We start from the raw sequence: 24,305 nt of genomic DNA, 5'->3' as shown, positions 1-24,305 counted from the left end.
ATCCTGAGATGAAAGAGTTCCAGGACATCTAGTTATGTGGAAAATTTAGTTGTAAAAGCATATACCATTTATGTCAAAAAACATCAACAATGTATTTTCTTTTAACGTTTATTTATTTTTGAGACAGAGAGAGACAGAGCATGAACGGGGGAGGGGCAGAGCGAGAGGGAGACACAGAATCGGAAACAGGCTCCAGGCTCTGAGCCATCAGCCCAGAGCCCAATGCGGGGCTCGAACTCACGGACCGCGAGATCGTGACCTGGCTGAAGTCGGACGCTTAACCGACTGCGCCACCCAGGCGCCCCAACAATGTATTTTCGTACATATGAAAAAAAGATGTGGCTCTATTCACTGCCATAAAATTCAAAGTCCGTAGATGAGGACTTCAAAGAGGGCAGGGGACACATCTGCCTTGTCACTGTCTTCTTAGCATTTGCACTGGCCTACCATTGACACTCACTACATTTTTTGTTGACTAGATGAACCTCTTAAGTGAAGATAGTAAAAGATGAGAATGGAATACGTATTTTGAGAAAACACGTCCCTCTCAGTCTCAGTCTTTACTCCCTGTAAGACTGGGAACGTGAAGCACATCCATCTGTTTCCCTACCCACTAAGTGAAAAGCGCATCTAGACTCTCCCCTCACCCATTCACAGGAACTAGAATATCAATGTTCTAAACACTGCACAAGTTCAATAGACTTACCCAATCCTATCCACAAAAGGGTCCATGGTCTCATCCACCAGGTGCCTGTTGGTCTGCCTACTACCAAATCCTTGCTCTTTAAACATCTTGGTTAATGCCAACAGGTCACTAGGTGCCATCTCAAAGTATGCATAATAAAGGAAAATAATTTCTAGCAGCATGGACTGTTCCCGAAGGCACTGAACAAACCAGCGAGATACCTGGCGCTCAGTCTGCACAATGAAGGAAAAATGGGAAAAATAAAGTCAGATTTTAAAACATAAAACATTTTAAAGTTACTTTTATTAGATAATGCATTTATAAGAATAGAGTAAAAAAAAAAAGTCTCCCTCTTTGTTAAATATTAAGGATCTATTAAAAGATTACAGAAAAAGATTTTGGAAGCGACACCAAAAAGTCTGCCTCCCTACAATTCCCACTGCCCAGTCATCCAAACCTGTCCCTAGAGGCAACCACTGTCAGAGGTTTTTGTCTTTCCTTCCAGTAATATGCCACACACTCCTTCTTTCATTCTACAGTCTGTCTACCCACCTACCTACCTATGCATCCAACCATCCATCTCTAAACCAAATACACTATACAAACTATTCTGCACCTTCCTCTTTTCACTTAACAATGTATCTTAAAGATTATTTCCTCTAATAGTACACTAAGAATTTTCTTATTTTTCATTATCAGTCCCCTCATCATTTTTTAAAGTTGCACAGCACTCCACCACATGGAAATGCCATATTTATTTGTTTGTGTGGCCATAATTTATTTTACCCAGCTCCCTTGGATGTACAAACAAGTGTTGGTGAAGATGTGGGGAAAAACAAACCCTTGTGCACTGTTGGTGGGAATCCACATTGGTGCAGCCACTGTGGAAAATAGTATCAAGTTTCCTCAAAATATTAAAAAAACACAAAATACCGTATGATACGATAATTCCACTGCTGGGTATTTACCCAAAGAAAATGCAAACACTAATTGAAAAAGATACATGCACCCCTATGTTTACTGCAGCGTTATTTACGATAGCCAAGATATAGAAGCAAACTAAGTGTCCTTCTTAGATGATAGATGTGGTACACACACACTCATGCGTGTGCACATGCAATGGAACACTACAGAGCCACAAAAAGGATGAGATCTTGCCACTTGCAACAACATGGATGGACCCAGAAGGCACTATGCTGAGTGAAATAAGTTAGAGAAAGACAAATACCATGTGATTTCACTCATATCTGGAAACTAAGAAACAAAACAAATGAAGAAGAAACATACAAAAAGCAGAATGAGACCTGTAAATACAGAGACAAACTGATGGTTGCCAGAGGGGAGGGGTTGGGGAGATGGGCAAAATGGGTGAGGGGAGTGGTAGATACAGGCATCCAGTTATGGAATGAATAAGTCATGGGAATAAACACAGAGTAGAAAATATAGTCAATGATATAATAACACTGTGTGGTAACAGATGATAGCTACACTCGTGGTGAGCACAGCAAAACATGCTGAGACGTTGAATCACGATGCTGTACACCTGAAACTTATGTAACATTGTGTGTCAACCAGACTCCCAAAAATTAAAATAAATAAATAAAACCAATGTACAACTGACAGACCAGACAAAAAAACTGGCAAAACCACAGAACTAAATAATCTTGACCCGACTGGTATTTTGCACAATCATACCCAACTACTTCCGAATACACATTCTTTTATGTGTTCGTGGTACACTCACCAAGATATGTCATATAATGGGCCATAACCCACGGGACAGTAAATTTTAAAAGACCAAAATGGGGGCATCTGGGTGGCTCAGTCGGTTAAGCATCCGACTTTGGCTAAGGTCATCTCACAGTTCTTGTGTTCGAGTCCCCCTTTGGGTGAGCTTGGGCCCACTTTGGGCTCCTCGCTGACAGTGCAGAGCCTACATAGGATTCTCTCTTTCTCTCCCCCCCGCCCCCCCCCCCCCCCCACTGCTCGCTCACTCATGTCCTCTCTCTCTCTAAAACAAAAAATAAAAAGATCAAAATGATACAAAATATGTTCTTTGATCATAATGGAGTCAAATTAAACATCAATAAGATATCTAAGAAAACATCCAATGTTTGGAAATTAAACAACACACTCTAAATAATACAAGGGTCAAAGGAAATCACAAGGGAAATTAGAAACTATTTTGAACTGAATGATAGTGAAAATCCAACATACCAAATTTTTAGGATATGGCAAAAAGCAATACTTAAAGCAACATTTATAGTTATTTATTAGGAATGTTCTAAAATCTGTTCTCTAAGTTCCTTTTTTTTTTTAAATTTTTTTTTTTAATGTTTATTTATTTTTGAGACAGGGAGAGACAGAGCATGAACGGGGGAGGGTCAGAGAGAGAGGGAGACACAGAGTCCGAAACAGGCTCCAGGCTCTGAGCTGTCAGCCCAGAGCCCGACACGGGGCTCGAACTCAGACTGCGAGATCATGACCTGAGCCGAAGTCAGACGCTTAACCGACTGAGCCACCCAGGCGCCCCTCTAAGTTTCTATCTTAAAAATTAGGAAAAGAATGTGGCACCTGGGTGGCTCAGTCGGTTAAGTGCACCATTCTCTCTCTCTTTTTTAATGCTTATTTATTTTTCATAGAGTGAGCAGGCACACACGCACATGAGCAGGGGAGGGGCAGAGAGAGAAAGAGAGAGAGGACAAAGGATCTACAGGAGGCTCCGTGCTGACAGCAGAAAGCCCAGATTCGGGACTCAAACTCACAAACCATGAGATGGTTACCTGAGCCGAAGTCAGACACTTAACTGACTGAGCCACTCAGGCACCCCAAGCATCTCACTCTTGATTTCAGCTCAGGTCATGATGCTCCAGTTGTGAGATTGAGCCCCATGTCAGGCTGCACGCTGAGCATGGAGCCTTTTTAAGATTCACTCTCTCTGTCCCTCTGCTCCCTCCCCCGCTTGTACACTCTCTCTAAAATTAAGAAAATAAAAATTAAAAAAGATTAAAGGAAAATATTTACAAAAAAATATTTTTCAGAAATATTTTAAAATAAAATATTTAAGAATAAATTTAAAAAAATGTGGAATATGTGAATACTGAAAATAAAACCTTACTTAGGTATATTAAACAAGATATACTAAATGAAGAGATATACCCGGTTCATGGATCAGAAGACTTAATAACATTATTAAGATGGCAATTCTCCTCAAATTGATTTATGGAGTCAACAAAATTCTGACTAAAATCCTAGAAAGCATTTTTTTTTGGAAGAAAGAGACAAGCTAATTCTAAAGTTGCTGTGGAAAAGTAAAGGACTAGAATAGTCAAAACATTTTTAAGAAGAATGAGGTTGAAAGAATTACACTACCTAATTTTAAGATTTACTAATAAAACTATCTTAATCAAGACAGTGTGATATTAATGTAAAGACAGATGTAGAGTTCAATGCATCAGAGGTAGATACACATTTTATGATCAATTGATTTGTTTACAAAGATGCCAAGATAATCCAATGGGAAAAGACAAGTCTTTTCAATAAATGGCACTGGGAGAAGATCTCTGTATGGGGGAAAAAAATTAATCCCATCCCTTACCTCAACACCATACACTATTTTAACTAAAAAGTAATTACTGAAGTAAATAAATGTGCTAAAAATATTACACTTCTAAAAGAAAACAAATAAAATGTGACATCAGGTTAAGCAAAGATTGTTTTTTAAGTTTATTTAAGAGAGAGAGAGAGAGAGAAAGAGAAGAGAGAGAATCCTAAGCAGGCTCCTCGCTATCAGCACTCAGCCCCACTTGGGGCTTGATCCCACAAACCGTGAGATCATGACCTGAGCTGAAACCAAGAGGCAGTCAGACGCTCAGCTGACTGAGCCACCCAAGTGCCCCTAAGCAAAGAGTTCTTGAAACAAGGCCCAAAAGGCAAGAATCCGAAGAGAAAGAGACTGATAAAACAGATTTTATCAAAATTTAAGTTTGGTCTTAAGACAGTTTAGGTGAAAAAAAAAGGAAAAAGAAAAAGAAAGCCATAAAGTGAGAGAAAATATTTGTAAAACATTTACCTGTCAAATGGCTTGTCTTCAGAATACATCGAGAACTTTTTCTTTATGTTTATTTATTTATTTATTTTTGAGAGAAAGTGAGTGAGCATAAGCAGGGGAGGGGCAAAGAGAGAGGCAGACACAGATTCTGAAGCAGGCTCCAGGCTCTGAGTTGTCAGCACAGAACCCAATGTGGGGCTCAAACCCATGAATCGTGAGATCATGACCTGAGCCGAAGTCAGACGCCCAACTGACTGAGCCACCTGGGTGCCCCTACATTGAGAACTCTTAAAATTCAGTAAGACAAATAGCCCAGTAAGACCATGGGAGCAAAGATTGGATAAACACTTCAACAAAAATATAAGCAAATAAGCATGTAAAAAGATGCTCAACATCACTAGTCATGTGGGAAACACAAATTAAAACCACAATGAGATACCACTACACATCTATTAGATGTTTAAAATTAAAATCAGAGAGCCAAAGCATAAGAGACTCTTAAAAACTGAGAACAAACTGAGGGCTGATGGGGGGTGGGAGGGAGGGGAGGGTGGGTGATGGGTATTGAGGAGGGCACCTGTTGGGATGAGCACTAGATGTTGTATGGAAACCAATTTGACAATAAATTTCATATATTTTTTAAAAAATTAAATTAAATTAAATTAAATTAAATTAAATTAAATTAAAATCACTGACCTTACCAAGTGTTGGTGTAGATATGGAAGAGAATGAGTTCTCAAAAATGCTGTGACAAATGGAAAATGGTAGCAGCGCCTGGGCAGCTCAGCCGGTTAAGTGTCCACCTCTTGATTCCAACTCAGACCATGATCTCACAGTTTGTGAGATGGAGCCCTGCGTCGGGCTCTGTGCTGACTACATGGAGCCTGCCTGGGGTTCTGTCTCTCCCTCTCTCTCTGCCCCTCCCCTGCTTGCACACACATGCTCACTCTCTCTCAAAATAACTTTTAAAACTTAAAAAAAAAAAAAAAAAGAACGGAAAATGGTACAGACCCTATGGAAAGCAGTTTGCCGATACCTTATAAAGACAAAAATACACACTTACAATGTGACCCAACAACCCAACTCCCAGATATTTATTTATCCAAGAGAAATGAAAACCTACGTCCTATCCATAAAAAGACCTGCATGTTAATGTTCACTGCACATTACTCATTACTGCCAAAAAACAGAACTCAAATATGTACCAAATGATAAATGGATAAACAAAATGTGGTATATATCCATATAATGAAATAACATTCAACCACAAGTAGGAATGAAGTATTATTACATGAATATGACCTGGATAAATCTCAAAAACAGTATGTTAGTGAAAGAAGCCAAACAGAAAAGACTCTGTATATATTATATGGTTCTATTTACATGAAATTCTAGAAAAGGCAAAATTATATTAACAGTGACACCTATAAATGTTTAAAAACAAAAAACAAAAAACTATAGTAACGGAAAGCAGATTAGTAGTTGTCTGGGGCCAGAGGTCACAGATTGACCATAAACTTTCTAGAGGAGACAGAAATATTCGATATACTGACATGCATACAACTACATACAACTGTCAAAACCATACACTTAAAATCAGTGAATTTTATTGGATGGAAATTATACCTGAATAGAGCTGGGGGGTGGGGGATGCTACCAATTTGTCATTACACAAGTCGTTTCACACACGTATGGATGTATTTATAGGATAAACTCTTAAACTGGAACTGCTAAGGGGCACCTGGGTGGCTCAGTTGGTTAAGCATCCAACTTCGGCTCAGGTCACGATCCCATGGCTTGTGAGTTTAAGCCATGCATCAAGCTCTCTGCTGTCAGCATGGAGCCTGCTTCAGATCCTGTCTCCCTCTCTCTCTTCCCCTCCCCTGCTCTCTCTCTCTCTCTCTCTCAAAAATAAACATTAAAGGAAAAAAAAAAAAAACTAGAACTGCTAGGTCAAGAAATATGTGCCTTTCAATTTTTAAGTATTTTCATAATATTTTCCATTAAAAAAGGACTGTTTATACAGCAAAATATGAGTACCCATTATCCCATCCCATGGGCAAGAGTGTTGCCACATGAATTTGTTCATTGCCTTGCCCTGTTTTTCTATTGAGTCTTAGTGATTTAGAGTTCTTTCTATTTTAAGAACCCAATATGAGTTTGTCTTGACTTTGTTTACTGCGCTATTTTTGTTTTTGACTTTTCTGCCTTGCAAGTTTTTGATTTGATGTTTATAATTATTTTTCTTTTATGGCTTCTGAATTTTACTTTAAAAAGTCTTCTCCACTCCAAAATAAAACACGAGAACAAAACCCACCTCCCATGTTTTCTTTCTAATACGTTTATAGTTAATTTTTTTTTTAAGTAAACTATATGCCCAATGTGGGGCTCGAACTCATGACCCCGAGCAAGATTCACATGTTCCACCAACTGAGCCAGCCAGGCACCCCTATAGTTTTTTTTTTCAATTTAATATATATATATATATTTTTTCAATTTAAATCATCTACGTGATTTTCTTTTGGTAGAAGATAGAAGATAGAGTTTATTTTTCCTCCCCAAGGCTATCCGGTAGTTCAACACCATTTATTGAAAAATACAACATTTCCCACTGATTGAAATGCCACCTTTATCATATGCTAACTCAGCATTTGGGTCTATAGCCAGATGTTCTATTATGCTCTATTTATAAGTCTATTTATTCATATGTCAATGCCATGCTTTAAATTACTGTAATGGTAATTATCTAACAAAAGTATTTTTCCTTTTTCACAAATTTCCTGACTATTCTTACTTATTTTTCATATGACTTTTAGAATCAGCTCGTTCAGTTCCAAAATAAAAGGCAAAACAAACACTTATTTGTATTTGTTTGTTTGTTTGTAGGGATTACACTAAATTTATAGGTTGGGGTGCCTGGGTGGCTCAGTCAGTTAAGCGTCTGACATCAGCTCAGGTCATGATCTCACAGCTCATGAGTTCAAGCCCCATGTCGGAATCCATGCTGACAGCTCAGAGCCTGGAGCCTGCTTCAGATTCTGTGTCTCCCTCTCTGTCTCTGCCCCTCCCCCACTCATGTGTGTTCTCAAAAACAAAAATTTTTAAATATTAAAAATAAATAAAATTATAGGTTTATATAAGAAAAACTGACACTTTTATGGTGCTGTCTTTATATTCAAGAATGCAGTGTGTTTCTCCATTCAGTTATGACTTTTTTATACCCTTTATAGAATTTTAAAGTTCTCTTCAGTCAGATTTTGGATGGCTGCATGCTTATTCCTAAGAAATTTATGCTTTTATGGCTATTGTAAATGGGACCTTTACCACTATTAAATATTTTCAATAGTTACTATCCATGTTTTGGTTACGTTGTTTTAATAACCATGTATTATTTTCAAAACAAAAAAGATCATGTTCTAATTTATAAATGCTTTATGATTTAGGATAAAATAGACTAGTGTCACATACTTAACAGATAATGATAATAAAGAGGATGAAATCTTGAATTTAGAGTTCCATTAACAACTAAGGGAAGATTTTAGGTAAGAACAAAAAGTAAATTAACTGAATAGACAAAGTCAAGTGAAAACGCCCAGAATTAAGTACCATTACTTAGAGTCATCAATATTTTGATCCATGACATATTTAAACTTTTTGGAAGAAAGATAATCTATAAATGTTATAAGTTAATAAATGAATAATTTAACTTAGAGCTCTATACACAAGGGTATACCATTCTTATAAGAGTTACAGGAGGGCCCGGTAACCACATACCATGAGGTTTCCATGTGTCTCCCAAGTTGGTGCTTCAGTTTTATAAAGCTCTTCGAACTGCTGTCTGTATTTTGTGACTAGTTCCTTCTCCAATTTATCAACACAGTCTGCATATTCAACCTTAAAAAAAAACAAACCCTCAGAGTAACTTATACCTACAGTAAAAGGTTAATATTCAAATGAATGCAAATATGAATAATATAACATTTTTCAAAAGTATTGAATTTTAGGGGCGCCTGGGTGGCTCAGTTAAGCATCCGACTTCAGCTCAGGTCACGATCTCGTGGCTCATGGGTTCAAGCTCCACATCGGGCTCTGTGCTGACAGCTCAGATCCTGGAGCCTGCTTCAGATTCTGTCACCCTTTCTCTCTGCCCCTCCCCTGCTCACACTCTGTTTCTCTCAAAAATAAACAAACATTAAAAAAAAATAATAATAGGGGCGCCTGGGTGGCGCAGTCGGTTAAGCGTCCGACTTCAGCCAGGTCACGATCTCGCGGTCCGTGAGTTCAAGCCCCGCGTTGGGCTCTGGGCTGATGGCTCGGAGCCTGGAGCCTGTTTCCGATTCTGTGTCTCCCTCTCTCTCTGCCCCTCCCCCGTTCATGCTCTGTCTCTCTCTGTCCCAAAAATAAATAAATGTTGAAAAAAAAAAATGTTTAAAAATAATAATAATAAATAAATAAATAAATAATGAAAAAATAAAAGTATTGAATTTTATAGGATAAAGAAAAACCAAGAGGACTAAATGGGCTTACCCTATAAGGGTGTCTTTCATCTTGGAAATAAGTGAGAAGGTGTAAGACACAACGAAGAATACAGGTTCTTTCTTCATAGTAATAATCTGCAATCTGGGAAGAACCCAAAGATGCAAAATCATTTACTGACCTTTACACAGAAGACACTCAATTTTAAATTTATTGATAAGAAGATCACTTAAAGATATGAATGGAAGGGGTGCCTGGGTGGCTCAGTCGGTTAAGCATCCGACCACTTCACTCAGGTCATGATCTCGTGGTTCGTGAGTTTGAGCCCCGCGTCGGGCTCTGTGATGGCAGCTCAGAGCCTGGAGCCTGCTTCAGATTCTGTGTCTCCCTCTCTCTCTGCCCCTCCCCCGCTCATGCTGTCTCCCTCTGTCTCAAAAATGAATAAACACTAAAAAAAAAAAAAAAAAAAAGATATGAATGGAAAAGTCTGACTTCTACAAGCAATCACAGAAATGGAAAGTTTGTGTTAGGCCAAAAGAAAGCAAAAGAACTTCATGAAATAGGATAAAAGTCAAGTCCCTCAAGATAAAAGAAATTCTATAAAAATATAAACAAGTTTTCTAGCATGACTTCTCAGAGCTTTCAAATAACACACAATGCTGTAACTGACAGGCCAAATAAATGAAAACAAATATAAAAATAACCCTCGTATATGTCCTAACTGCTTGTTACTAATGTACTTATTCTCAATAAACACCAAAAATAGTCAAATTCCACTTTATATGACATCCTCAATGCGAAGGTTGATTTGGGGGGTAGGAGGAGATAAAGGAATAAAAAAATATAAATTAATATTCTTGCATTTAGACTGAGAGGAAAACTACGCATGAACCAGTTTTCATCCCCAGTAACCAAAGAATCTCCTTTGGAAAAGGTCTCAGCTGGGTCCAGTGGATAAAAGCTTCTTGTTTCACAGTGAGTTACTAAGCTACTTCACTGAGGCCTCAATGCTTCCCCAACAAAACACTCAAAAGCCAGCAATGCCCAGGAGAACAAGGTCAAGAAGCCATCACCCAATTTCACATCAAAGAATGAAAACAGTGACTACTACTAACCTTCAGGATTAAGGCCTGGCTCTGCCTCTCGTCTTGCAGTACCGTCTGAAGGAAAAAAGAAGTCAAGAAGCCATCGTATAAGCAAAGCTCAATTAACAAAGAAAAAGATAAACATCTTCACCTCACCCTTCAAGATTATAACTGCCCATTCATTTCTGGACACATTTTTTACCTACACGTATCCAAATGTGTACTCAAATCCCCGCCCCCTCCCCTCGACTCCACTTGCTCATATGTAGAATGTTGGGTTAGAGAGGCGAGATACCGTACCAGGTGTTTCTCAGCTCTGATGTCCTGAGACTCTATGATTAACATGTCAGTCTTTGACTTCTCCGGCACCCCCCCCCAACCCCCCGCCCAAGTCTGACAACAGACCTTAGTTGAAGTACATGCTTTTTAAGCCTTTAGAAAGTCTTTCCTGAGAATGACTGTATCTGACCACCTACCTGCTGCAAAGAACCACTACCAAAACCCTTCAACACCTAACACCAAGGAAAAGGACAAAGGCAGGAGAAAGCAGCTGGGCATAACTACAAACCTTTAGTGAGTCCCGAGTACCTCTATAATCCTCTTGAAGGTAACACTGGAGCAACTGCACACTCTGTTCTTCGTCAAGACCCTGAAATACAGAGGCCGTAAGTGAGGAACAGCCACGTCAGCTCAGAAAACACACAAAGGATGCACGACGTCCTAAAGGCTTATCCTCTAGAATGAATAAATATCCTCTAGAACTTGAATAAATAAAAAGCTTTTTTTTTTTTTTTTTTTTAACACAGAATAAACTCAGGTATTGATGCACATGCTGTCGGGGTGAGAAGAGAGGCCCAGGTTCATAGTAAATCCTTGCTCCTTGCTCCTTTGGAGCAAGTTGTGGAAACTGAAGTACAGGCAGACATTCCTGCTTCCAAAGGCATGATATGTCTCCCTCTCAGATGAACGACAACCAGGTACTGCCCCATCCTTTGATTTGCAGTCAATGAAAACTACTTCAGGTAAACAGAATTTTGGTTAGTTATTTATTTAGTCACAAGGACAGAATAACCTATACTCTGTTATCAATGGTGAGCTGACAAAAATGAAATAGTCCAAGTGTTTGGTGAAATTTGGTAAAAAGTTGAAATATGGGGGTGTGTTACCAGACAGGGATTTCCGTGACAGAATACTGCTTGAATGTGCACAGGTCACTCAACAAGCACGGAGATAGGTCTGTGATTGATAGGTGAGGAAAAGAGGAAGGGAAAACAGACTGAAGAAATCACAGAAACCTCATTTCCTCTCTCTTCTCTCCACTTCCTCCCTCAAGCCGTCAGTCTCAAGGAGGAGTGTGTTTGAGAGCTTCATGTTTTATATCTGTAAGTATTATAATGGCTCATTTATTATAATGAGCACACTAGGGAAGAGACAGTGATTGCCCACTACTAGTTTGAAATCTATCAAGAGTATTCAGAAAATATACAAATAGATGAAACAGGTAGAGGGCTGTGTGAATGGTGGGCATAAATAGCAACAGGTTTAACCACTCCTCCTGACACTGGACACATCAGTACTGCTTCTCAGCTTACAGATACTGGTTGTAAAACAATGTACACCTAATGTTTTGATCTATTTTAGACTAGGTTTTTAAAAATCATGTTTCAAATATAACGCTATATTTAAGCAGCCAAGTTGTCAATCAGTGGTAAAAGACACATAACTGAAAAACACTGTAAATGGTGCTATGGACAAAATACCTAAACGAAAATCCTTTTAAAAGATTTCATAAAAGATGATAAGTTTACCCCAAATAGAAGAAAAAGAAGCCAGTGACTGACATGTAATTTACATGACGATCAAATTTACAACATCAGAAACAATTGTGCATATCTACCAAACAGTTAATACAGCAGCAGGCATCATCTGCGTTTCCAAAATAAAAAAAGAGGGGTGCCTGGGTAGCTGAGTCAAGTGAGCTTTCAACTTGGGCTCAGGTCACCACTCACAGTTCGTGGGTTTGAGCCCTGGCGTTGTGCTGACAGCGTGCAGCCTGTGCAGATTCTGTCTCCCTCTTTCTCTCTGCCCCTCCCCCACACGCTCTCTGTCTCAAAAGTAAACATTAAAAAAAGCAAGAAAATAAAAAGAAACAGCTACATATTTAAATACAATCTCAGGGCGCCTGGGTGGCTCAGTCAGTTAAGCAACCGACTTCAGCTCAGGTCATGATCTCACAGCCCGTGAGTTTGAACCCCGCATCAGGCTCTGTGCTGACAGCTCAGAGCCTGGAGCCTGCTTCGGAATCTGTGTCTCCCTCTCTCTCTGCCCCTCCCCCACTCATGCTCTGTCTCTCTCCGTCTCAAAAATAAAAAGAAACATTAAAAAAAAATTTAAATACAATCTAGTCAATTTAAGGATCACCACACGCATGCTGAAGAAAACTCCAGTGCGTGCATGCATGTGTGTGCGTGTGTGCGTGTGTGTGTGTGTGTGTGTGTGTGTGTATAGTAAACATGTACACATATGGTAAACATATATATATAGTAAACAGGTCTGGCAACTTAATTTGTAGCTTTTTAGCAAGAAGAGTTGCAACTTGAATATATTTGAAACATAGTATGCTCAATTTAATCTCCAAAACAGAAATACACTGAATTTTCACTAACAATCACTAACAACAAAACAATGGACATCTGCAGTGCAGGTAGTAAACTGAGCCAGTGCTAATTTTTACTCACCAAAAACTTGCTGATTCTTAAACCCAGTTCCTTCAATGGTGAAGCCACATCTTTATTAGCTTTCACTTTTTCAGCTGAATTTGGACTATGAAAAGAACAATGAATCATTTCCTCATTCTCAATGACCCTCTCAGGATTTTAAACAAAAATGCTTACAGATATGTTTACAACAGACCTTTTCTTGCCCTTTAGGTGCCTACAAAATATACACGCAACCACAACTTCATCTCTACACATTTTATAACACAGAACTACTTATGCCTAAATGATAAATACAGTAAGTGTCTGTTACAAATTACAGTTATAATAATAAATGTGGATATATTAAGTTGTATTATTCTTGATCCTGACAACTATCCTGAAAGGTAGATACTACTATCCCCATTTTACAAGTGGAATTACTAATACTCAGAAAGAATAAATAACTTACCAAAAATCCCACAGCTAATAAAAAGTGAAGGTGAAATTTAAAACCAGGTCTGTTAGTATACAAATACATATTGCCTAGCTGAGAGGGCCTAGAAGCTATAGCACCCCCGTAGCAGTGAGCACACCCAGCACCCAGATCTTGGTTTCTCATACCATTATCTTTTCTTTTTTTTTCTCATACCATTATCTAATAAAAGTTACCAAGACTCCTTAGAGAAACAGCTAACTCTACAGCTGGGGCGGGGAAAATAAAAGATGAGCCTGGAGCATCTTGTAATGTCAGAAAATAAGAAAATAATTCAGGAAAAAAAAGGATGGAAAATGTCAAGATTACATAGAAGCCAACCTGAAAGAACTCCCAGTGACCAAAGCTAAAACAAAGTATAAACAAAGTATAAAATAAATATACACGTGCCCATGTAAATAAATAAATTAATACAGAGAAGGAAAAAACCTTCCTTAGAGAAGAAGTCCAAATAATACATATAGATGCTACTCCCTTCAGGAAGTAGAATTTAATTCCACTATACCCCCAGCTAGAAAGTGGGCTATGCTTAGTGACCCACTTCTAAAACAGAGTAGGGAAAGGAAAAACAATGACTTGACAGAAGAGAAACTTGGCAAATACTACCTTGCCCAAATGAGCAAGATCACCATCACCAGTGATTTCATGTGAATTACCACATCCTCTGTTATGGTTAAGAATGGTACTTCATTTCTGTGCATTCTTCCCCAAAACCCACAACTCCAATCTAATAATGAGAAAAACATGAGACAAATCCAAATTGAGGGCATTCTACAAAATACTTGACCAGTCCTCCTCAAAACTATTCAAGATGATGAAAATTAAGGAACGACTGAGGTGCTGTCACATCTAAGAGCTAAGGAGACATGACCACTAAATGCAACGTGAGATCCTGAATTGGATCCTAGAACAGAAAAAAGACATTAAAGGGAAAAAAAAAGTTAAATTCAAATAAAGGCTGACGTTTAAAAAAAAAAAAAAACGTCTGTCAGACCTCAAATCTCATGCTACCGACAAAGAAACTTTTGTCTTTAAAAAAAGAAAGTAATGCCACAAATGCCCATTCTGTGAACTACAAGCATGTTGCTGTTGGATTTGATTTTTTTATAGACTCTCACATTTCACAGGAAATCCACAACACAAAGGCTACTATAAGGTTAAACAGTAAGTTCTGAAAGAGGCGACACAGAATGAGGATTAAGAACACAGACACTGGAGTAAGACTGCCAGGTTCAAATCCTGGTTCTACACTTACTAGCTGTGTGACCTTGGGCAAGTTACTTAACCTCTTTGTGCCTCAGTTTCCCCATCTGTAAAATGGAAACAATAATAATAAAAGCACCTATAGGTGATAATATAGTGATTAGCTTCTTTTTTTTTAAGTCCATATATTTTAGACACACAGAAGTTACAGATAAAACAACATGACGTCTGGGAGTTACTTCAAATAAGTATGGGGGAAGGGGTAATGAACGACAACAAAAAAAGAAAGTTCTTCACTAACCTAAGAAAATGAAGATGGAAAGTAATGTAAAAACAAAATCAGATGTTCAGAAGTAGAAAGGAAATGAGGGTGGCTTGGGAACTCCGACGCATAACAGAATGCAATCTGGACTAGGAATTAAGGTACAAGAGTCTAGTCCTACAAGGTGTACTCTCTTCTTTTTTAAAACTAATTTATATTTGATTGCTGTTGTTTTTCATTGCCCAGAGGAAAAAAAATCTATATATTCAAGCAAAGAATAAAAACAGTAGCTATCTTAAAGAGCTGTTATAAAGATTAAAGAACTTCTGCTAAGTGCTAAGAGTAACAGCTGGTACCTAATAAACAGTCTAAGTGGTCAGCTACTACTGTCACTGTCCACTGCCCTATCCTGGCACTTGGTGCTGACAATACTTCACACAAACATGGTGGAACGAGATAAATATTAGAACTATTCACTGATGAGTTAATGACTCTCTAGCCCTAGGCACTAGGCTTATATAACTGCATTCGGCAAGGTTGTATTTCTAAAAGGAATTTCCCTTTCAACAGACAGTACAAATGTGCCTGACTCTTTTCCACTGGTAACCAATTTGTATTCTCTGTAACCTACTAACCCAGCAGCATCACCAAATCGTACAGGAAGAGTTTCTCTACCCCAGCTTCCTCAGTGGAATTACTCTAGCCAGACGCATGGAATAGCCATACCTGGGAGGTTTATAGTAGGACAGCCCCTCTAAGAGCCGCTGCCAATGTTTATTCAGTTCTGCCTCAATCTGATTCTGGAAAAGAACAAAGAAATTATACAGGGATTTACACATTCCTGGTCTTTTTAATACATTTCTCCCCACAGCTGAAATCATTTTGGATAGAGAATTATGTAGCCTCCTTTCCCTTGCTTAACATTCTAACAATGATTTAATCTTATTATGAAAATCTTGATAAACTAGCTTTCTGGGGTGCCTGGGTGGCTCACTCGGTTAAGCGTCTGACTTCGGCTCAGGTCATGATCTCACGGCTCATGAGTTCAAGCCTCACATCGAACTCTGTGCTTATAGCTCAGAGCCTGGGGCCTGTTTCAGATTCTGTGTCTCCCTCTCTCTGCCTCTCCCCTGCTCATGCTGTCTCTCTCTTATAAAAATAAACATTAAAGAAAAATTTTTTAATGTCCTTTCTAGTGGTTGCATGATATTTTATCAAGTAGCTAGCTAATAATTTATTTACCATGTCTCTAACGTTAGATATACTTAAGCTGTGATTACTTATTAATATATGTAATGCTATTGTAAAGAGCTTTGTATACGAAAATTTTTTCAGGATTTCTTTCTTGTAAGATATGTTTCTAGAAGTAGAATTATCAGATGAAAGCACATCAAAATGTTAAAGCTCTAGGGCTGCCTGGATGGCTCAGATGATTAAGCGTCTGACTTCACCTCAGGTCATGATCTCACGGTTCTTGAGTTCGAGCCCCACGTCTGGCTCTGTGCTGACAGCTCGGAGCATGGAGCCTGCTTCAAATTCTGTGTCCCCCTCTCTCTCTGCCCCTCCCCAGCTCGCACTCTGTCTCCTTCTCAAAAATAAATGAACGCTAAAAAAACATTTTTTTTTTTTAATGTTAAAGCTCTAGAGGTGCCAGGCTGGCTCAGACAGTAGAGCACGTGACTCTTTTTCTAAGTTTGTTTATTTATTTTGAGAGACAGAGAGAGCAGGGGAGTAGCAGAGAGAGAGGGAGAGAGAGAATCCAAGGAGGCTCTACGCTGTCAGCACAGAGCCCAATGCAGGGCCCAAACCCACAAATTGTGAGATCATGACCAGAGCCAAAACTAAAGTCAGACATTCAAATGACTGAACCACCCAGGTGCCCCATGACTCTTGATGTCAAGGTCATGAGTTCAAGCCCCACATTGGACACGGAGCCTACTTAAAAAAAAAAAAAAAAAAAATGTTAAGTCTCAAAAAAAGGTGTGACATTCATTATGTTAATTACCACAATAACAACAGTGATAACTAAATATCATCTTAATGCTTTACCCTCACAAGTTAAGGCCACTCAAGGATTAACATGAAGAACTGTGCTTTACTGATTATATACTTGGAAATATCCTAGATACCATAGCCTCTGTGACCTAAGGAGCTAGCTACATGGAAAAGGAAAAAAAGGCAAGGAAAGTATGAGACAGAGAAAAAGCCTGAGAATCTTCCTTAGCCCTGAAATAGCAGAAAGGTATTTGTACTCCAACCCTGAGCAGCCAGCCAAGCAGCACTGGTATCTTTTCAGGTAAGGAATCACTAAAGGACAAAGAAAGGTAGAGATTTAGAAGACTTCAGCAGATAGGCTATAAAACACACCACATTTCAGCACAGAGAAGCAGGGAATGCATAATGTTTACAAAGATCTAGGAATTAAAAAAATGTGTTTACTTCCTCCTTCAAAGAGAAGGCAATTTCAGGGGCTCTTTGTAATATAAGCTATACAAAAACTACAGAATCCACCCAAGAATACCAGCACTTACCAGCTCTCTCAGAGCTGACCTTCCAAGCAGAATTGTCCACAGTTCCCTGCTGCTCCTGAAGAATGACAGAAAGCAGAGGTAATTTTGCACTTTTATTTTTTTTTTAAGGTTTTATTTATTTGGGGTGGGGGAGGGTAGAGAGGGGGAGGACAGAGGATCTAAAGTGGGCTGAGCTGACAGCAGTGAACCTGACACAGAGCTCTAACTCACAAACTGTGAAATCATGACCTGAGCCGAAGTCGAACGTTCAACTGACTAAGCCACCCAGGTGCCCCTGCACTTTCAGAGAATACAAATTTGACTAAGCTGTCTCACAGTATCTCATCTATTCTCTGAAATCAGGAAACTCAATGTATAAAGCAATTTGATGAAATTCTAGACATTAATCCTATTCTATTTTTCTTATAAGTTTGATGTTTAAAGTAGAAATTAAGAAACTAACATATAACCTAAACCAAGCAGGTACTATTAAAAATGAGAATGGCCACCACATTTTAATGCATTTAAGATGCCATTAATTGAAGGATACATAATTATTTCTGTTCTATCAATAATAAAATGCATTGCAATTTCAGAGGTATTAAAGTATGCAAAAATGTATATTTTAGAATGAAATATAAATTAGTGAATTATCTCACATCTTCTATGCTAAGGCACCGCCTCAATGCAGCATTTTATTTCTACCTCCTCCCCTCTCATTAAAATTTAGTGACAAATAAGGAGAATCTAGAAAAGGAGTATATCGTGGCGCCTACATAGCTCAGTCAGTTAAGTGTCTAACTTCAGCTCAGGTCATGATGTCACAGTTTGTGAGTTCAAGCCCTGCATCAGGCTCTGTGCTGACAGCTCAGAACCTGGTGCCTGGTTCTGACTCTCTGTCTACCTCTATCTCTGCCCTCCCCCAAGCTTACTCGTGCTCTCTTTCTCAAAAATAAACATTAAAAAAATTTTTTTAATAAAAAATAAAAAAGGACTATATTTCAAGCCACCCGACTTCCAGAATTTTTTTTTACCATTTTATTAATTTTTTAAATTTACATCCAAGTTAGTATATAGTGCAACAATGATTTCAGGAATATATTTCCTTAATGCCGCTTACCCATTTAGCCCCTCCCCCCTCCCACAATCCCTCCAGTCACCTTCAGTTTGTTCTCCATATTTAAGAGACTCTTGTTTTGTTCCCTTCCCTGTTTTTGTTTTTGCCTCCCTTCCCTTATGTTCATCTGTTTTGTATCTTAAAGTCCTCATACAAGTGAAGTCATACGGTATTTGTCTTTCTCTAATGTCACTTAGCATAATACCCTCTAGTTTCATCCACGTAGTTGCAAATGGCAAGATTTCATTCTTTTTGATTGCTGAATAATACTCCACTGGATACGCATACACACACACCCCACATCTTCTTTATCCATTCATCTATCGATGGACACTTGGGCTCTTCCATACTTTGGCTATTGTTGATAGTGCTGCTATAAACATGGGGTGCATGTGCCCCTTTGAAACAGCATACCTGTATCGCTTGGATAAATACCTAATAGTGTAACTGGTGGGTCACAGGGTAGTTCTATTTTTAATTTTTTTGAAGAACCTCCATACTGTTTTCCAGAGTGGCTGCCCCAGTTTGCATTCCCACCAGCAGGGCAAAAGAGAGCCTCTTTCTCCGCATCCTCGCCAACATCTGTTGTTGCCTGAGTTGTTAATGTTAGCCATTCTGACAGATGTCAGGTGGTATCTCATTGTGGTTTTGTTTTGATTTCTATTTCCCTGATGATGAGTGATGTTGAGCATTTTTTCATGTGTCGGTTGGCCACCTGGATGTCTTCTTCGGAGAAGTGTCTATTCATGTCTTTTGTCCATTTCTTCACTGGATTATTTGTTTTTTGGGTGTTGAGTTTGGTAAGTTCTTTATAGATTTTGGATACTAACCCTCTATCTGATATGTTGTTTGCAAATATCTTCTCCCATTCTGTCAGTTGCCTTTTAGTTTTGCTGTTTCCTCTTTTTTTTTTTTTTTTTTAAGATTTTATTTAAGGAGGGGCACCTGGGTGGCTCAGTCAGTTAAGCACCCGACTTTTGATTTCAGTTCAGGTCATGATTTCATGGTTCATAGGATGGAGTTTCACATTAGACTCCATGCTGACAGTGCAGAGCCTGCTTGGGATTCTCCCTCTCTCTCTCTCCCTCTTTTTTCTGCCTCTCCCTTGCTCGTACTCTCTCTCTCTCTTAAAAGTAAATAAGGGGCACCTGGGTGGCTCAGTCGGTTAAGCTTCCAACTCTTTTTTTTAAATGTTTATTTTTGAGAGAGAGACAGAGCACAAGCGGAGGAGGGGCAGAGAGAGAGGAAGACGCAGAATCCGAAGCAGGCTCCAGGTTCCAAGCTGCCAGCACAGAGCCTAACTTGGGGCTCAAACTCAAGAACCGCGAGATCATGACCTGAGCCAAGGACGGCTGGTCAACTGACTGAGCCACCCAGGTGCCCCAAGCGTCTGACTCTTGATATCAGCTCAGGTTATGACCTTATGGTTCATGAGTTCATGAGTTCAAACTCCGTGTCAGGCTCCAGGCTGGCAGTGCGGGGCCTGCTTGGGATTCTCTTTCTTGCTCTCTCTCTGCTCTTCCCCTATTCAATCTCACTCTTTCTAAAATAATAAACGTTAAACAATACAAATGAATGAATGAATGAATAAATACATACATACATACATAAGGGGTGCCTGGGTGGCTTAAACAGTTGAGCCTTCAACTCTGATTTTGGCTCAGGTCATGATTCCAGGGTCATGGGATCAAGCCCCGCATCACGGTCGACAATAAGGGTGGAGCCTGCTTAAGATTCTCTCTCCCTCTCCCTGTTCATTCTCTCTCTAAAATAAATTAATAAATAAATAAAATTTTAAAAAAATTGTCTCTCAGGGTATGTCTGGCTGGCTCAGTCAGTGGAGTGTGCACTCTTGATCTCAGGGTGGTGAGTTCAAGTCCTATGTTGGGTGTAGATTACTTAAAAATAAAATCTTTAAAAAAAATTGTCTTTCAGTATTTTCCCATCAAAGAGGTTTAAAACCTAAAATTATAAATCTCCTTTCTAAGGGTTAATGCTTGTAAGAAAACTTCAGTTCTGCTGAATTAATAGACACCAACTCCCAGAGCTGCACTGTCGAATCAGTAATCATTTATCTGATGACAAGAGCATTACAGCATTCACTATTCAAAAACTGGCTTTGGATCAGGTCACGATCTCACAGTTCATGGGTTCCAGTTCCGCATCTGGCTCTGTATTGGCAGTGCGGAGCCGGCTTGGGATTCATTCTCTCTCCCTCTCTCTCTCTGTCAAAATAAATAAACTTTCAAAAAGAAATAAAAAAATTGAAGGTCTGAGGCGCCTGGGTGGCTCAGTCGGTAAGCATCCGACTTCAGCTCAGGTCATGATCTCGCGGTTCGTGAGTTCAAGCCCTGCATCGGGCTCTGTGCTGACAGCTCAAAGCCTGGAACCTGCTTTGGATTCTGTATCTCCCTCTCTCTCTGTTCTTCCCCCACTCACACTCTGTCTCTCTCTCAAAAATAAATAAACACTAAAAAAAAAAAAAATTAAAGGTCTGAGTAGGGGCACCTGGGTGCCCAGCCAGTTAAGTAACCAACTCTTGGTTTCGGCTCAGGTCATCATCTTGAGATTCATGTGTTTGTTGGGCTCCGCACCGATGGTGCTTGGGATTCTCTCTCTCTCCTTCTCTCGCTGCTCCTCCCCCACACACAGGTGCTATCTCTCTCTCTCTCTGAAAAAAAAAAAAAAAAAAAAAAAAGATTCTCTCTTTTCCTCTGCCCCTCCCCCCTTCTCTCTCAAAAATCAAAAACAGCATACACTTGAACTTTACATAGGATACCTTCTGATTTACACAGAATGGATTAGATACCTACTATATCACACATAGCTAACAACAGGGCTGACAATACATCAAAATTAACGGAAAGAAACTTATCATTAATTGAAGGCATTTGTATGCCTGAGTTCATAAATCAAATCACTCTTGATCATTCATCTTCCAATTTCAAAAAGCCTGGGCATCACTGAGCTTTCATTTATCCACATTTGCTTTCAGAACTTAAGTCCCTAGCTACAGAGGTAGCAGTGATTCCCAGAAGAAACTCCAAAGACCACTGCCCACACTATGTAGTGCCCACACTATGAAAACCCTGCTGCCAGGGCCTAGAATTCCTTGTTTTGTCAAAGTCAAGCTGTGGGTTTTGGTTACACCAAAATCTGTAGTTTTTGCTTTAAAAAAAAAAAAAAAAAAAAAAAAGAAAGAAAAGAAAAAAAAAGATTTTATTTTTAAGTAACCTCTACACCCAACTTGGGGCTCAAATTCACGACCTGGAGATCGAGAGTCACATGTTATAACAACTGAGCCAGTCAGGCACCCCCTTTTTTTTTTTTCCTGAGAGTGAGAGAGACAGACAGACAGACAGAAAATCTTAAACAAGTTCCACTCCCAGCTAAGAGCCCTCATGACCTCATGACTGTGGGATCATAACCTGAGCAGAAATCAAGAGTCAGAAGCTTAAACAACAGAGCTATCCAGCAGTCCCACCTTTTTTTTTTTTTTTTTTAAATAAAATGTCCCGTAAGAGTATTTCTCAACTCGTACTTGATACTCAGATCACATACAACAAAATCACCTGGGAACAACACAGCAGTACTACAGAATCCTGGTCACAACTTAGAGCTACTGTTTCTCAAAGGACAGGCATGGGAAATCTACATTTTAAAATGACCACACAAATGAATTCCTAAATCACCACTGCTCTAGGGTATCAATTTATTTCAGAGGAGCAGGTAAAAGACCAGTCAGTACAGACCCTATCTGCCTTTTATGTTTGATATATAGTATTAGCCTTTTTTTGGCAGAGAGAAGGGGGGAGAGGAAGAGTCTGTTAACTAAACAAGATTAGAGAGCACTGTCCTAGACTAAAGCAGTAACTTTTACACTTGCTACTCAAAAAAAAAAAAAAAAAAAAAGTGTTCCTTTAGAAATTAAAATTTTATTGGCAAAAAAAATTTTTTAATTGGCAAAACCACGTCACGTTCCTTTTGTTACGTCAAAAATAGGGGTGCCTGGGTGACTCAGTCTGTTGAGCATCGGACTTCGGCTCAGGTCATGATCTCACGGTTGGTGAGTTAAGCCCTGCACTGGGCTAGCTGCTGTCAGCATACAGCCCACTTTGGATCCTCTGTCTCCCTCTCTCTGTCCCTCCCCTGCTCACACTCTCTCTCAAAAATAGAAACATTAAAAAAAATAATAATAAGATGTCAAAAATAATAATGTCTACTGATAGTTTTTGATAAAAAGAATAGCCAACACTAAGCATTTATAGTATACAGACACTGTATTAAGCATTTAACACCCTGTCTCATTGACAACTTACTGACAACTCACTTAATGAAGCTGATACTGTTATTATCCCCATTATTTCTTCAGGAAATTAAGGCCTAAGAATACTTAAATAATTTGTCTAGTGTCACAAAGCTAACATATAATAGATCCAGGGCTTGGAGCTATGGCTTGAACCCAGGTTTGCATAATTCCAGAGTTTAATCATTACATTACATTCACTGCTTCAAGTTGCACTCAAGATTCATCCTACAACAAGCAAAGGCTGAGGAGAAGCTTTCTTTTCTACGATGGCAACACATACCCTTAACACGGTCGCTGGTACAGAGGAGAGGCTCAAAAAATACATGCTGGGGGGGAAAAAAACAACCATGCTGATGGGGTGCCTGGCTGGCTCAGATGGTAGAGCATGTAAATCTTAGTCTCAGGGTCATGAGTTCAAGTACCACGATGGGCAGGATGGGCAGGCTTGGAGCCTATTTAAAATAATAAATAGGAGGGGCGCCTGGGTGGCGCAGTCGGTTAAGCGTCCGACTTCAGCCAGGTCACAATCTCGCGGTCCGTGAGTTCGAGCCCCGTGTCAGGCTCTGGGCTGATGGCTCAAAGCCTGGAGCCTGTTTCCGATTCTGTGTCTCCCTCTCTCTCTGCCCCTCCCCCGTTCATGCTCTGTCTCTCTCTGTCCCAAAAATAAATAAACGTTGAAAAAAATAAATAAATAAAATAAAATAAAATAATAAATAGGAAAGAAAAAAAAATAATAATAATAAATAGGGGCGCCTGGGTGGCTCAGTCAGCTGAGTGTCAGACTTTGGCTCAGGTTCATGAGTTCAAGCCCAACACTGGACCCCCTGCTGTCAGCGTGGAGCTGGCTTCTGATCCTGTCCTCCTCTCTCTCTGCCCTTCCCCCTGCTTGTGCACGCGGGCTCACTCTCTCTCAAAAATAAATAAAGTATTTTAAAAAATAAAATAAAATAATAAATCCCTAGGTGAAAAAAAAAAACCCACAACATGCTCATGAATTAGTATCAAAGAAAGAATGACGAGTCCCTTCTCAACCTGCAATGCCTACAGTCTAAGTGGAACAGAAAAATTAGAAAACCAAAATTATATGTAGACATGCCAAGAGAAAGGAGAATAAAGGAGAAAACGGTAGTTTATCAGGAAGGAAATCCTTGTGGAAACAAGTGTCTCTGGTTCCTTGATTCCTACACATTTTCCAGCCTACGAATAATGAAGATACAAATGAATCTAAGACCCTCATGATCCTTATTAAGTTTAGCGTTGGGAATGACAAAGGACGTTAAGCACACATTATACAATCAGCGAGAAAGTAGAAAGTAACAAAAAGCATGATCCTAACAATTAGACACTACAAAGGAATATAACCACAGAAGTAAGACAGAAAACAGGGAAGAGAGAGATCACTGGGAATTTATTCA

The 24,305-nt window shown here is 39.2% G+C and overlaps 1 protein-coding gene across 3 annotated transcripts in view; it reads right to left on the bottom strand.

Moving 5' to 3' along the window:
• Positions 1 to 24,305, bottom strand: part of NUP188 (nucleoporin 188) — a 54,501-nt gene that overhangs the window by 26,833 nt on the left and 3,363 nt on the right. For all 3 annotated transcript variants that reach the window (XM_043566123.1, XM_043566122.1, XM_043566124.1), the window contains exons 2-9: positions 17,486 to 17,540; positions 15,681 to 15,754; positions 13,036 to 13,120; positions 10,866 to 10,946; positions 10,328 to 10,372; positions 9,264 to 9,356; positions 8,511 to 8,630; positions 707 to 918 (exon numbers count right to left, since the gene is read on the bottom strand). In XM_043566123.1, coding sequence (XP_043422058.1) covers positions 707 to 918; positions 8,511 to 8,630; positions 9,264 to 9,356; positions 10,328 to 10,372; positions 10,866 to 10,946; positions 13,036 to 13,120; positions 15,681 to 15,754; positions 17,486 to 17,540 — 765 coding nt within the window. The remainder of the gene's footprint in view (positions 1 to 706; positions 919 to 8,510; positions 8,631 to 9,263; positions 9,357 to 10,327; positions 10,373 to 10,865; positions 10,947 to 13,035; positions 13,121 to 15,680; positions 15,755 to 17,485; positions 17,541 to 24,305) is intronic.

This window comes from Prionailurus bengalensis, chromosome D4, assembly GCF_016509475.1.
Source record: "Prionailurus bengalensis isolate Pbe53 chromosome D4, Fcat_Pben_1.1_paternal_pri, whole genome shotgun sequence".
NCBI lineage: Eukaryota > Metazoa > Chordata > Mammalia > Carnivora > Felidae > Prionailurus > Prionailurus bengalensis.
Note: the sequence above shows the minus strand (reverse complement) of the source record. Positions and strands in the feature narration are given on the sequence as shown.